General features: G+C 42.6%; 1 protein-coding gene across 1 annotated transcript in view; it reads left to right on the top strand.

Annotated features, from left to right (window-relative positions):
* The window catches only part of LOC144931404 (neurotensin receptor type 1-like), a 53144-nt gene extending 51368 nt beyond the window's left edge, over positions 1–1776 (top strand). Inside the window, 1 exon segment of the mRNA XM_078855210.1 lies at positions 1491–1776. Within this exon segment, the coding sequence (XP_078711336.1) occupies positions 1491–1776 (286 nt within the window).
* Positions 1777–13510: the final 11734 nt, after the last annotated feature.

Genomic DNA, 13510 nt, shown 5'->3' with positions numbered 1-13510 from the left:
TACGCAAACAAAAGCTGTGCAGTGCTTAATGTTATATTTTACAGCATGTGGTGACATTGGCTGCTGTGCCTTGAAGGGAAGAGCCTTTAGCGCTATAGAGCAGGCTCCTTTCATGTGTGAATGGCCACCTTAAAAGCCACGCGTTGAGTGTTTTAAGGGCTCATGGAGATCTCGTACGAGGTGTCACCAGGGCGATGACTGACGCCTGTTGTAGTTTTCCCAGACAACAAAGAAAGCCCATTAGGCTCATCTTACCTTTAATACCAACAGTGATTGGACATTTATGACAAAGAGCTGTATATCTCATTGGTATCCTCCAGGATAAATAAAGATTCTTATTGTTGCAAGCTCATTCAAGCATCGCGTATTGCAATTATGTTGACCTCTGTGTGCTGAACGCAAGAGCAGCATCGTTTTATGGGACCTCGATGTGATATTGAAGTAGCTGAATTAGAATTAGTCCCGAAATTTCCACCGGTTAGAATACAAATTGAGGCTGTTACAGTGAGCCCAATGTAACAAGGCAACACATTTGCAGGGCAGTATCTGCTTAATTCATTTTGATGTAATTTCCAAACAACTAATGGGCACGAGAAAGAATATCAAATAATGGCAGCATATCCTATTTATTGCAATACTATAGTCTTGAGTTAATAATACACTCAAAAGTTAACTCCTGATATGATGAAGTTACTGCATAAATTTGATGCGAAAAAACTCTAGTTTCGGGCACACATTCATCTGCCATAGATTTTCGATACCGTTTCCACATGGGTGACACGACGATACGTGTGATGTACGCTGCTGTTTGGAGAGAAGTTGTGACTGTTTTTTCATCGGCCACGGCCGTGTAAATGCCCATGTTGTGGATCAATTTCTGGAGCAATGGGGCAGAAAGCGAATTATTGCGTGCAGTGACAATCCACACCTATCAGGTCTTGAAAACTAAAACTCCGCTGCAAGGAATGGGAAACATTTACTACGTCGATTGCTATGCTCTCGTTTCTCAGCTCTGTGTTCGATCCATTTTAGTTTTTTTTTTATATAATTTACCAGGTCCTATGTTTATTATATTGTGTCTGACCTGCATCTCTTGATTGGTAGTACAAGTAAAATAATGCGACCATGGTGTAATGGTTAACACACTCCGGCAGTATCATGAGTACAGCACAGTTGATCGACAGGTCAGGTAGGGGTTGGATAAAGGGTGAGGATTCCCACCTATTCCGAAATATTGGGCCAGCGTACGATGGAGTAGGCTAACATATCCTCCCTCTTGTTTGAGGCCCTATCACCAGCAGTTGACTGAGCAAGCTATTGCAGGGCTGCACCATTAACCTTCCCAAAGAAAACTCTTTCGTCGCGGTAACGTCCGGAGAAAATCCCCACTTTCGTCATCGCTCGTTCTCTCGTCGCCCCGGGGGCTTTCTCGCTCACCTCGCCCCCCCCAACCCCCACCACTCCTCCTCCCTCTGTCTGCGCCGTTGCAGCGCGGTGTTCAATTTCTACCACTACTTCTACATGCTCACCAACACGCTCTACTACGTGAGCTCGGCAATCAACCCCGTGCTCTACAACCTGGTGTCGGCCGGCTTCCGCCACACCTTCGTGGCCACGCTCGGCTGCGGACGAGCGAAGGAGCGGGAGCCGGGCACCATGCAGGTGTACACGCGCGCCGGCTCGAGCCAGTCGAGCGTTCACACCGTCACGTCCTCCAACCACGACTGCGCAGCGCCATGCTCGAATCCCGGGAGGGCTCGCGAGGCGCTCAGTTGAGCGATGCGCATGGGGGGTGCTGGTGGGGGGGGTCTTGGGGGTGGTGGTGGAACACTGCGCTGAGCCGACAAGAAATCGCACCACCCGACTCACTCACGTCGTACACAACGTGTCGTGGACGAGGGAGGTGGGCGGGGGCTGTTGAAAGCCTTTCAGAAGGAAGTTTAGACAAAAGAAAGGTCGCCACCTCGGTCATTGAATTACGTCGGATTTAGTTGCTAATTTACACGCATATCGTTATCTATACGATCGTATGAAATACAATTGTATAGTTGGAAACGTCAAGCCGAAGCCGCCGCGTGGCGTTTCGCGGTCGTTCGATTTGGCTCTCCCATGAGTTTTGGGGTTGCAGTGCGTGCTGCTCAGTTCCTGAATTAGCTGCGAGGGCGTGGAGCGAAACGCCGGACATCGTGTCGCGACAACGCGCGGTGTGACCCCAAAATGCATCGGAGAACTTGAAAGCACCCTTGGTGAATGATCACCCAATGAGCGATAAGGCTGAGGAAAGCCTTGGCTGTGGCTTTTTAGGCAGAAATATCACACTGTTTTCTGTCAGTAAATTGCTTATGAATATTTGTCATTTTAACGTGGGGAAATGGCTCGAATGCTGTGTAAAGCGGCACCTTTCTTATGAAAAGCGTATAATGTATTTATTCCAGTTAGATAAAACATTATATCATCCCACATTCTATAATTTCCTTACCGACAGAATATTGTTGGGCGGGTTGTGTAGAGCCTTAATGTGGAGCTATGGAAATTTTATACGTTAAATGTATTCAAGAATGTTAACCGCCCCACTAAAATCTGCAATGCGAAGATAACTTTAATAATTTCCTGAAATAATTCGCAAAAATATTGCATCCGGACAGCATATTGGATCTTTTTTTATGCATTTGATCTATTAATGATAATCATTGCTGTGGATAATCAGTTGAACTTTACATTTATTGCCATTCCAGTACAATAGTAATTCTCTTGGAACTCGTGCACTTTCTCCCAGAATGTTATTTATAATTAATTCATGATTTACCTAAACAGAATATTCGTGATGGGCATACGTTAGAGGTAATATAGTCCAAATTAATATATTGATTCTTTTTTACATCCATAACTCTAATCTGTGAATGCGGTACATGCAGGTTAATTTCACACTATGGGAACCTCATTTGCCAGTAAAAATATGATAATTGGTTCTTTACCCTTCTATCTGGCAACAAAACTGACAAAAAAAAAGGTGTCAGTTTTGTTGCCAGATAGAAGGGTAAAGAACCAATTAATTTCACAGTCATGCATTTAGACAATGGACATTCCTGCATTGATATAGTGAACAGATTTTAACATTAGATATATAACTGTGTAATAAAAACGGTGTCCCTCATGATATTGATTAACAGATCACTTACATTTCTCAGTCGAGACTTGCATATGACAAATCCACGTTGTGGATTTGCTCTCCAACACACCGGTGTGCTGTACTAGTAACGAATTGGCACGTTCTGTTTACGTGACAAACCTTACTAATTGGCTGTGTCGGGTGCTGGAGGGTTTAACGACACATTTATATTTACGAGATCTAACCCACAAAACTGTATTATGTATGATATTGGTCGCGAAAGCCTTCGTGTTAGATTGATTTTAACATCAAAGAATTCCAATAAAATATTCGGGACAAAGTTTACTCATTACATGTATATCTTCAGTGGGTCCTATACCACCTCATGGTCTAAATGGTTTCTACCTTTCTGTGGATTAGGTTATTATAGTTGTATTGAGATATAGATCTTACACACAACACTTCCAAATTGAAGTAGTGGAATAGGCTCGCAATTATTCCTGGATTATTACCCAGTCCAACGAGGCTGTTACCGACCTTGCGTGGCAATTATATTATTATTTCGAATAGCTCATTATGTTTTTATATATGTAAAACGGTGCATTGCCAATATTCATGGCATGCAAAATGTCACTCATGTTACCAACATTGGCATTATGTGGAGTCTCTGTTGTCACTTCAAATGCTGCTTGATAATGTTGATCTGGAAGGCCAATAGACCCTATTTTTTTGCATGGTTGCGTTTGCCCATCCTATCTCAAGACAACGCAGGGTGAGTTTGTGTACGGTCTTGCTTTTTCAATTTAACGGAGTCTCATATTTTACACGGAGTGCTCTTGCCATGACATTTGATCATCCAGCAGCATTTGTTTAACTGTCCTGACTCTGTTGTCCATCCCCCGCACCTCCGATTAGCAAAGTTGGCTACGTACGGTGCGAAATAACTTTAACCATACATATATACAAGGCCAGAGGGTCGAAACCAGTCCCGTTCATGCTTGCTAAACAAATGCATCTTGATAATGATTATCAGCGAAACGTCGTACTCAAAATTTAAAATGCTGTTGATTCTCTCTTCAGCACACCGGTGGGCTAAAGAAGTCAATTAATTTGTCCTTTGAAAACGTGACACATTTTTTACTGTTTGGCCGTGTCGGGTGGTAGAGGGTTACGACACATTTATAAATAACGCGATCTGACCTAGAAACCTATATTATGAGGAATATGTTATAATGCGTGTGAAATTTATGTTGTGTATGGTATTCAACCTGCACTGACCGCTGACCACTTGTGGCAAGTATGGTCAAACAACCAGGATGACCGACACATCATGGGAATGCCTTCACCCAGCAGTGGATTCAAACTTGGATGTCAAGTCAGTTATACTCGTATCTATTATATGTAACTATCAATGTAATATTCAATGAGAATTAAATGTATAATGTCATTTGCGATCGTTGTTTTTGGCTGCTATGCTTCATACGCATTTGGGCCTGTGCTCAGAAACTGCGATTTACAAACTATATTAAAACAGCCGTCCTTTGTCACTAAGTAGCAGTGACATCATAAGGGCAGTAGTGCCTGACTATGTGCACTTAGAGGTCATGCGTAGTGTCAATATGAGTGTAAGCTAGAGAGACGAGTAAATTGCAATTATGATTTCCCAGATAAAAAGAGGAACTTGAATTGAATGTATATGTGAGCTCACAAAATGTACATTGAACTTGCAAACCGTATTTCAAGCCGCTGATGAAAGAAATTATACCCAAGAAAATTTATACAAAAAATGAAATTTATTAAAAAAAAAAAACCTTCTTGGGGATGTTTCCGTAAGCCTTGTATAGGTGTTATTTCGACACGAATATGAAACCACATAAAAGCGTGCCTTTTCTCCCTGGTTGCCAAGTTACTGCCAATTCAAAAGCTTGTTTTTGGAAGAACAGATGTAAAAAATCTTGCCTCTGAGATATCTTAATGTTCTTTGCACAGTGAGGAATTTGTTCTGTTATTCCCGGCTTTAGTTTTTTTTCGCATAAACAATCAGCACAATCATTGTTTTGTTGCACCGAATTTTAGTTTGGGAACAAAATAATCATCCATGATAAAGATGACCAATTTTGTCCACGGACAATGAACACAGGGGCAGCACACGCAGTGCCCACACTGACATGCAAATATGTCAGCACAATATACATTATTTTCGGAGCACGTCAAATTAACAATTGGAATTAAATATATATTTAATTTCTCTCACACCATTCCTCACAGTGAGGGTGGGGGGGGTAACGATGTGGGGAGGGCCGTCGTCATTCAGCAGTGTTTTTTTATTTTTAAACGATGTCTTAGTGAATGATCAACAGTCGGCCACGTGTTTTTCTCATGCAACAAAATTGCTTCTTGTAGAGATGTACGATGCTATATTACTTATGTGAAAAAAAAAACATTCGGATAATATTTGTGTTACTGTTGGTATGATAAGTTTGCTTGAGCATTACGGTACCTCGATGACTGTTTACAAAATATAGAGCATCGTGTTGTTAGTTGAAAATAGGCTTTAGGTGAAGCTAAATAATATTGTTATTTGTTGATGGATGTAACAATGACAGTAATTGTTATTTTATGAAGTGACATAGTAACATCGCTGTATCACTGCAACGTATTAATGCACACATTCGTTTTTGTTCGCATTGAGTCGTATTTTGCTCGAACGTAGGATTTCAATGTCAGACGCAACCCAAGGCTAACGACACAAAAAATATCGTAGTTATAGTCATAAATGTAACATAATGTGTGAGTCGTTACGAAATATGTATGGCGTTTGCAATTAAATGTGAAACTTGTAATGATGTGTGTATAACAATAAACATTGAACGAACTGTCAACTGAAAGTAAGACCAATTGTCTCCTCTAGATGTATTTTATAATTGGGGCAATGCTAAAGGATAAACTATTTCCCAACAAATGCATGATTAACGGCAATGAAAATGCATAACCGCAGAAAAAAACTTTTGGACTCAACAAAAAATGCTTAATAAGTGAAGAAAAATACGGTAATTAATATTGCCGCAGAGCTCAAATGAGTCACCTCTGGCCACTGTAATTTAATGAAATTCAGGAATGAGTTTGCATGCTCCGCAGGCGCACAATGTGAGAGCGATGAGAGACCCCTCCCCCCCCACCCTCTCGCGTGGAATGGAGGTCCGTCGATGAATTCGCTAAAGGCAGACATGAGCAAACAAAAAAGGGAACACTCGAATTCATAGTTAAATATTCACAAAACCTTACCACAAAGAGAACGTGCATGGTGGTTATTTTACAAAAAATATTCGTAGCACAAAGATATGAATATTTCATGCACACATTCACGAATATTATATATTTTTTTCAATGACATTTTCATAACAATAACAAACCAAACAATTTCAGTCCTTCATTAATCCACAGTGACTTGCTGACCATACGTCACCATACCGGTTGGTTAGTGACCAGGTTTAGGTGCAGGAAAGTTTCTAATATCTGACCTTAGAACCGTGGCCGGGAATTAAACGTGGATCGCCAGGCTCACAGCGCATCACCACTGCGCCACGGCTCCAGCCTACGATTGAATCATCCATCGTCTTCATTATAATCGTAATCGTCAGCCATGATTTATCTCACTGCTACACACAATAGAATATTATTTCTCCATCTCCCCGATGATTCTTCTCTTAGGCATTTTCACACCAGTGGCTGCCGTTCAATTATCTCCATCCCCCCCCCCCCCCGACTCCTAAAAAAAGTAAATGTATACGAATTGTAAAGATGCAGCATCATTATTAAATGCATTGACTTCTCCCCTTTACAATGGTTGTGCGTATCAGTTTCTCTCTACGTACCATTGTACGGTGTTGTGGCGCTATTGCGAGCCGGCAAGGAGCTGTCCAGCGTTTTCAGGAGCAGAGAGAACAAGGAATCTCCCACTGTGTCAATGTTCATCGGAGCAATGGCCAGGCCTCGCACCACAAAGCCTGTTGTTGTTGTTTCCACAGGACAGATGTGGAACGCATTAGGTCCATTTCTCTCTTTGGCCGAGATTAATGCTCAGCATTAAAAGCAATGCGCCCAGCCGTTAAAATAAAAGCACTTTTTATTTTATTTCATACAGCATGTTGCTGAGATAAGCAACTTACTTTTGGAACAGCAAAACACGTATAAATGGATGTCTGGGTTCTTTAACCATTCGATGGCGTTGTCTGCGAGCTAAGGGATAATGTTTGTGCCTCCAGTCAATGCGCTTGATGGGCGGCCATGGATTGAGTTTGCGCGCCATCGTTTGTTCCACTCCAGTCGCAGGCTGAGCTACAAACCCACTTAATACGAGGAAAAGCCACGCATTGCAAAATACGATTTGCGTTATGACTATCATTGTTAAACGTGTGCGTTTGTCACTGAGTTGCCATTAAATGTAGACAAATTAATGAATACGTCTAATCACAAACGCTATCCTAAATATGTTTGGAACAAAAATGTTGTGGTTGTAAAATATCCTCAACGATATATGTCATAAATAATTATGGCCTTTATGATGATTGCTAGTTGTACACTTACAATAACTAAATATACGGTGTCTCTATGCATGCTCTGTATTCGTTGGAGGGATGATGTGTTTATTACAGATACTGATGTATCCGCTCCTGCAGAACTGCGTACATCTGTGGAAGCAGTCATTCACACTGATGAAGTGCATCTAAAAAAAATTGCATCATTACACAAGGCATCACATGTCTCAGTTGGGTTGGAATAGACTCCAAATCCCTGATGTTAAAATCAATCATGCTGCTGAATATTTTAAATCTGACCAAAAAAGACGCCACTGAAAAGTGAATCGTCAAATCGTGGCTCACCCCAAAAAGGAAAAGACAATCAAGCATGAGTCAATGGGAACAGCGATGCCATTCCTAATTCAAGGGGTCCAGCAGTCATGAGCACATTAGTCTGCTGTGTCTCATAAGAATGCATCACCAGTGGAGCAATAACACATTCCTGAATCTATCTCATGAGCGTTACAAATATGAAGCCGAAGCCGTGCCAAGCGAGATATGTCACAATTCACCTGAAAAGGAGTCAGCACGAGACTCTGATGTTGAGAGGAAACATTCGGTGGATAAAAGTTCCATCCAAAGATTAATATTCCTCTATATGACGTCAGCCGACGCACACTTCAATCACGATTTGGCAATCATTACCAATTCAGCATAGATATTTCAGTCATCCAAGCACTCATAAACCGAGGCCTAGTTTTGAAAAAATTAAGAAATGAAAAGCGTTCACAACGGGTGTATACTGAGATTGCATGAAAAAAGTAACAACATACATATTACAGCAGGAGTCAAACAAGGAGACATGCTTTCGCCAAACTTATTTGAAGCTGTTTCTTGAAGTATAGGCATAATAATACGTGTAGTAAGTATTAAGTATGAAGCAGTCACCATTACACGTGTTAATTTTCTTCACCTGATTTTTCCAAAGATCACTTCCGTTGCTGTTTGCTTCTTATTATCTTCCACAACATAATCATTGTGAACAATGCATTGTGTTTTTATATCTATCATTCAGCGCTACCCTGTTATGAATTACATGCACAGAACATCTATTTCTCGTCCACACTTTCATGAATCGATTAACCGTCTGACAAGAGATGTACCAGCACCCGCAATCATATGCAAGACACTGTATCGTATGCTGAACTTCTTTCGCACCGTACGTAGCCACACGTGCTGATTGGAGGTGCGGTGGAAGGGCAACAAACTAAAGAAGTTCGAAAAAAATTAGTTTTTAATCTTAAAAGTGCATAGCTCCAGTGTCTTCCTCGTATCGGAAGAAAGAGCGTTTCTTGACGGCCCCTTGAAGCGCATCTGAAGGCGCGTGATGGAGTGACCGTCTTTGTTCGATAACTCGCCGAAAGCCGCTACGAGGATGGCCGAAGCTCGCGTGATGGGTTTATGCAAACTCGACAAGATCAGCGGCGAGGCACCGTGGTTCATTTGTGGAAAGGAACCGTCCATAAATGACGTCACGCACCTGGGGGGGTCAGATACTGTATTTGTGACGATGTGTGACGACGGGGGGAGGGGGGGTTGAGAAATGTGACGTCACATCAAAATGCGCAACTTTAAATAAATATAGACAACACGTTCTACTTAATTAAATAGACGTTTTAATAAATGTTTTCTCCTACAACATCAGAGTGCAGCGCCACATTAAATACGCACTACAATGACACTAGTTTAAAGCGATTTGAAGCATGTTTTTTTTTTGGGGGGGGGGGGGCAGATCTTTGTGACGTCATATGTGAGGGGGGGTCTGACTTTTTGTGACGCCGTGTGACGTCATTTATGGACGGCCCCCAAGCACTTTGTGCTAAATGAGTGCGACCTCAATGTATTCGTTCTGCAACCGGAAGCCAATGCAGCTCGGCGAGCATTGGACGGGCACGGTCTGAACTTGCAGTTCCCATCACGACACGTGCCGAAGAGTTATGTACACGCTGCAGCTTGTTAATGTTTTCGTGTTAAATTTCGATTTCAAGCTTCTTTCGTGACTGCAGGGATTCGTCTTCTTGGTTCTTTCGGTAAAGTCACGTAGAAGGGAAATGATAAAATAATAAAAATAATGCATAATAAAATACAATTCTCACGACGTTTCGGCCACAACGCAAGCAACCGTCCTCAGGCGAAGAACAGGGCTGTCGGAAAGACGGAAAAAGATCATTCAGACGCTGTCTTTCCGACAGACCTGTTCTTCACCTGAGTACGGCTGCTTGCGTTGTGGCCGAAACGTCGTGAGAATTGTATTTTGTTATGTTTTATTTTTATTATTTTATTATTTCCCTTCTACGTGACTTTACCGAAAGAACCAAGAAGGTTTTTGTGTTACTTTTACCAGGCATCCCGTCGAGTCGTGAGCCGCTGACAAGAGATGTACCAGCTCCCAGGAATGCACGACTTTGTCTCTCCTTGTGTAGAGGTGTTATGTACCGAGGTGTAGCAAGCCATTACGTTGCGGTGTCTACATCACGGTCCGTGCTTGGGGTGTCTACATCAACGTCCGCATACAGCCCCGCCCCTCGGGGGGCAGTTGGGTATATAAGGCGGTGCGCGAGAGAGCTCGAGGCAGTCGTTGGAACAGAAGAGCCAGTGAAGACTGAAGACCAGCTAGCTAGCCCTGGGACTACCCTGACTCGCTGCTCTTGTAAGAGCCGAGCAGTGCAAGCAAGGGGCGACCTCAGAGCAGCGAGGTCTGTGTCCTTGTGAGGGCCAGGCTCGTGTGGCTGAGGGTCGGACTTGAGCCGAAGCTGGGCCAGGTGAGTTAGCCTCTATAGGATGGTCGTGGTTAGAGGGGTGTAGGAGCTAACGGGGAAACGTTAGCCGAGGGACACGGCCTCGGATAGACCGGGTGAAGGGGCCGTTACCCCTTCCAGTGTTAGGGAGCGCTACGCACTGTATAGTACCCATTTGTTAATAAATACGTGTTGCCTCCGTCAAACGTCTCCTGCGCTACTTACGCCGTTACACTTGTATGAAGGAGGATTGCTCCACAACTTTCGCCGTCGCCTGATGATGCTCATTGCAATTACTGGCGAAACGTCGTACTAGAATTGTAAATGGAGTGGGTTTAACTCTGCAACACACCGGTGTGGTTTACTGGTAACGAATTGGCACGTATTGTTTACGTGACAAACCTTACTAATTGGCTTTGTCGGGCGGTGGTGGGTTTAACGACGCATTTGTATTGACGCGATCTAACCAAAAAAAACCTCTATTATGGATAATATTGGTCGCGAAAGCCGACGTGTTAAACTGATTAAGGGGCACGTTTTGTAAAGAGAGTGAACACGTGGACATTTTCCACAAGGGGGCCTACAAGGCTCTGCAAAAGCTTTTGGAAAACTGAGCTTAATGAAAATGAATGCACAAAGGTGGCCAAATCTGTTAATAGCGTTTGTTGTAATGGTGTATATTACTTGCTGAATAGTTAACTGTGGATAAAAAAAAAACAATCTCTAAGGAATGTTAATATTCCAAAACACGAATGACATCACGAGAATGTGTCCACGTTTCTGATCCATATGTCACAGCAGGTAAAATACACTGATGAAAAACTTTCAAATTTTTGCACATCGATACGTTGATTCTTGCTATTAAAATCAGTTTTCCAAAAACACTCCAACCTGCTCTCATCTGCTCGTTTCTTTCACCTTTTTTTACCTGCTTTACCTGTAATCATTGCCCTAGGTAAATGCTAACTTTGATTGTGTTTCCCTGTCGCGTCCCTCGTTCCATACTGTATCTGAACATTTGGACAAACCTTTTCCCGGGCCAAATATGAACTGACAATTTGACAAGTGTAACGTATTGAATGGAATTGCGTGTGTCAAAGCCGCGTATGCGCGCGTTTATGTATGTGAATGCGGTTTTAATACAGCATCAATGTCACCTTTAATTTGGAGTAAAAACTGACAAGTCATCACTACTGGCTATTTACAATTACCATATGTCATCCGCGTGATTAAATCGCAAAAAGGGTCTTTGCACACTGCATTGTAAAATGGAACTGCTTGGCCAAAGCTATCCTTACCTCCTACATTGCTCTGCCCTTGCCACCATCAACTAGAAGCAATCAAAATCCTGCCGGGTTTCACGAGCTTCAGCATATAATTCCCAAATCTGCACAACGCCATGAAATGTTGAAATTGCTCACACACACACACACACCTCTGACTATTTGATTTTCCATTTCGTAGCCGTATCTTACAGTGCAATCGGACAGTGGCGGCGCAATGAGGCACTGGCATTTTGCTTTGGAATAGAAGTTATTTGTGATAGCCTGCACACCTGTGGCCTTCCCAGATACCTCGATCATCTTGGCAGTGGTTACTTATTGTTTGTGAGTGATATGACCGCATCAACCGCCTGCCATAAGTCATCGACCAAAAGTAAAAATGGCACCTTTGTACACTGTGTAAACAAGTAATAATGTGTACTCTTAGGTTTTTTATTATTATTTATTTTTACCTACGTGACTTTACCGAAAAAACCTAAGAGTATGAATCCTTGCAGTCACGAAAGCTTCAAATCTAGAAAAAAAAGTAATAATGTGCACTGCAGGACAGCTCTCCAATACGTTTTCACCTCTGTTGTTCGGCGTTGTGTCCAACCACTGGCGGAGCCAGTGGGGGGGGGGGGGTGGCACGTGCCCCCCCAATGATCCGATCGAAATCCCTAAAATTTCGAATCCCTAATTTCGATCGGATCATTGGGGTTTATAAGTAATACATCGGCATTTTGCGACCCCCACTGCCACTGTGTCGCATATTATTATGTGCCAGGGACTCTATCAGATGATAGGACAATAGTCTGAGTCCATAATTGGCAATAAGTAACGGCAAAGCAGTTATAAATGACTCACAGAATTGTGCGCAGTTGCGTATACAGTACACGACTTCCCTGAAGGCATTCACCTTCAGCGAGCACGATGCCGATCACACAACGCGGTTCCAATTCGATCCTCGATCGGTGGCTGCACCATCGCCGCACACGCGTCGAATAAAAAGCAAGGGACAAGTCTTTGCTTACTAACAACTCCTTACTTGCTCACAACTCCTCTATCATTTTTCATTGCTGGAGGGGTTGCCCCCCCCTACCTGAAAATCCTGGCTCCACCATTGTGTCCAACGTGTTGCTGCAAATTCTGGGACCTTCTGCAGGAATTGAATACGATTACATTGTTAATCTATCATGGCATTTCAAAATTCTGTAAGGACCACATATGCGTGTCCCTTTCCGGAGAACTTGAACTTTGACATATGTACCCTTCATGCCACAATGACTGTTATGGTTAGGAGAGGTGTGTGGGGGATTCCATCCAGCAGTGAATTTACAAAGGGATGAACTTTATGTTAGATTATAAAACATAGACTCTGTGAATGGGGGATCGGAGTTGTGTTGGGTTGCGCAGTCTGCTAGGTTGGATTCCAAGCCAGAGCTAACGCTTGATGTGTCAATCTTAATTTTGGAGCTTTCGTGACTGCAGGAATTATTCTTTGGTTCTTTCGGTAAAGTCACGTATAAAGATAAAATAATAAATTTAATAATAGCATACTACGACGTTTCGATTGCAACACAAGCAATCATCATCAGGTATAAAAGAAATAGCAACAAAAATCTAACCAGAAAACTATAGACAGACATATAAGCAGACAGACATCATGAAGATACACAGAGAAAGAACACGTATCGGCACAAAGAGAGAGGTCGTCTCTGTGACGGGGCCTTAAATGTGTCGTATCTGAACCTTTACAAGCACCGCACAGAGCTGCTCCAATTTCACCAATCCGTATTGACCAGCGTGGTGAAGTATGGT

Source organism: Lampetra fluviatilis, chromosome 4 (assembly GCF_964198595.1).
Source record: "Lampetra fluviatilis chromosome 4, kcLamFluv1.1, whole genome shotgun sequence".
Classification (NCBI taxonomy): Eukaryota; Metazoa; Chordata; class Hyperoartia; order Petromyzontiformes; family Petromyzontidae; genus Lampetra; species Lampetra fluviatilis.
The sequence above is the reverse complement of the archived record's forward strand: the minus strand, read 5'-3'. Positions and strand labels throughout refer to the sequence as shown.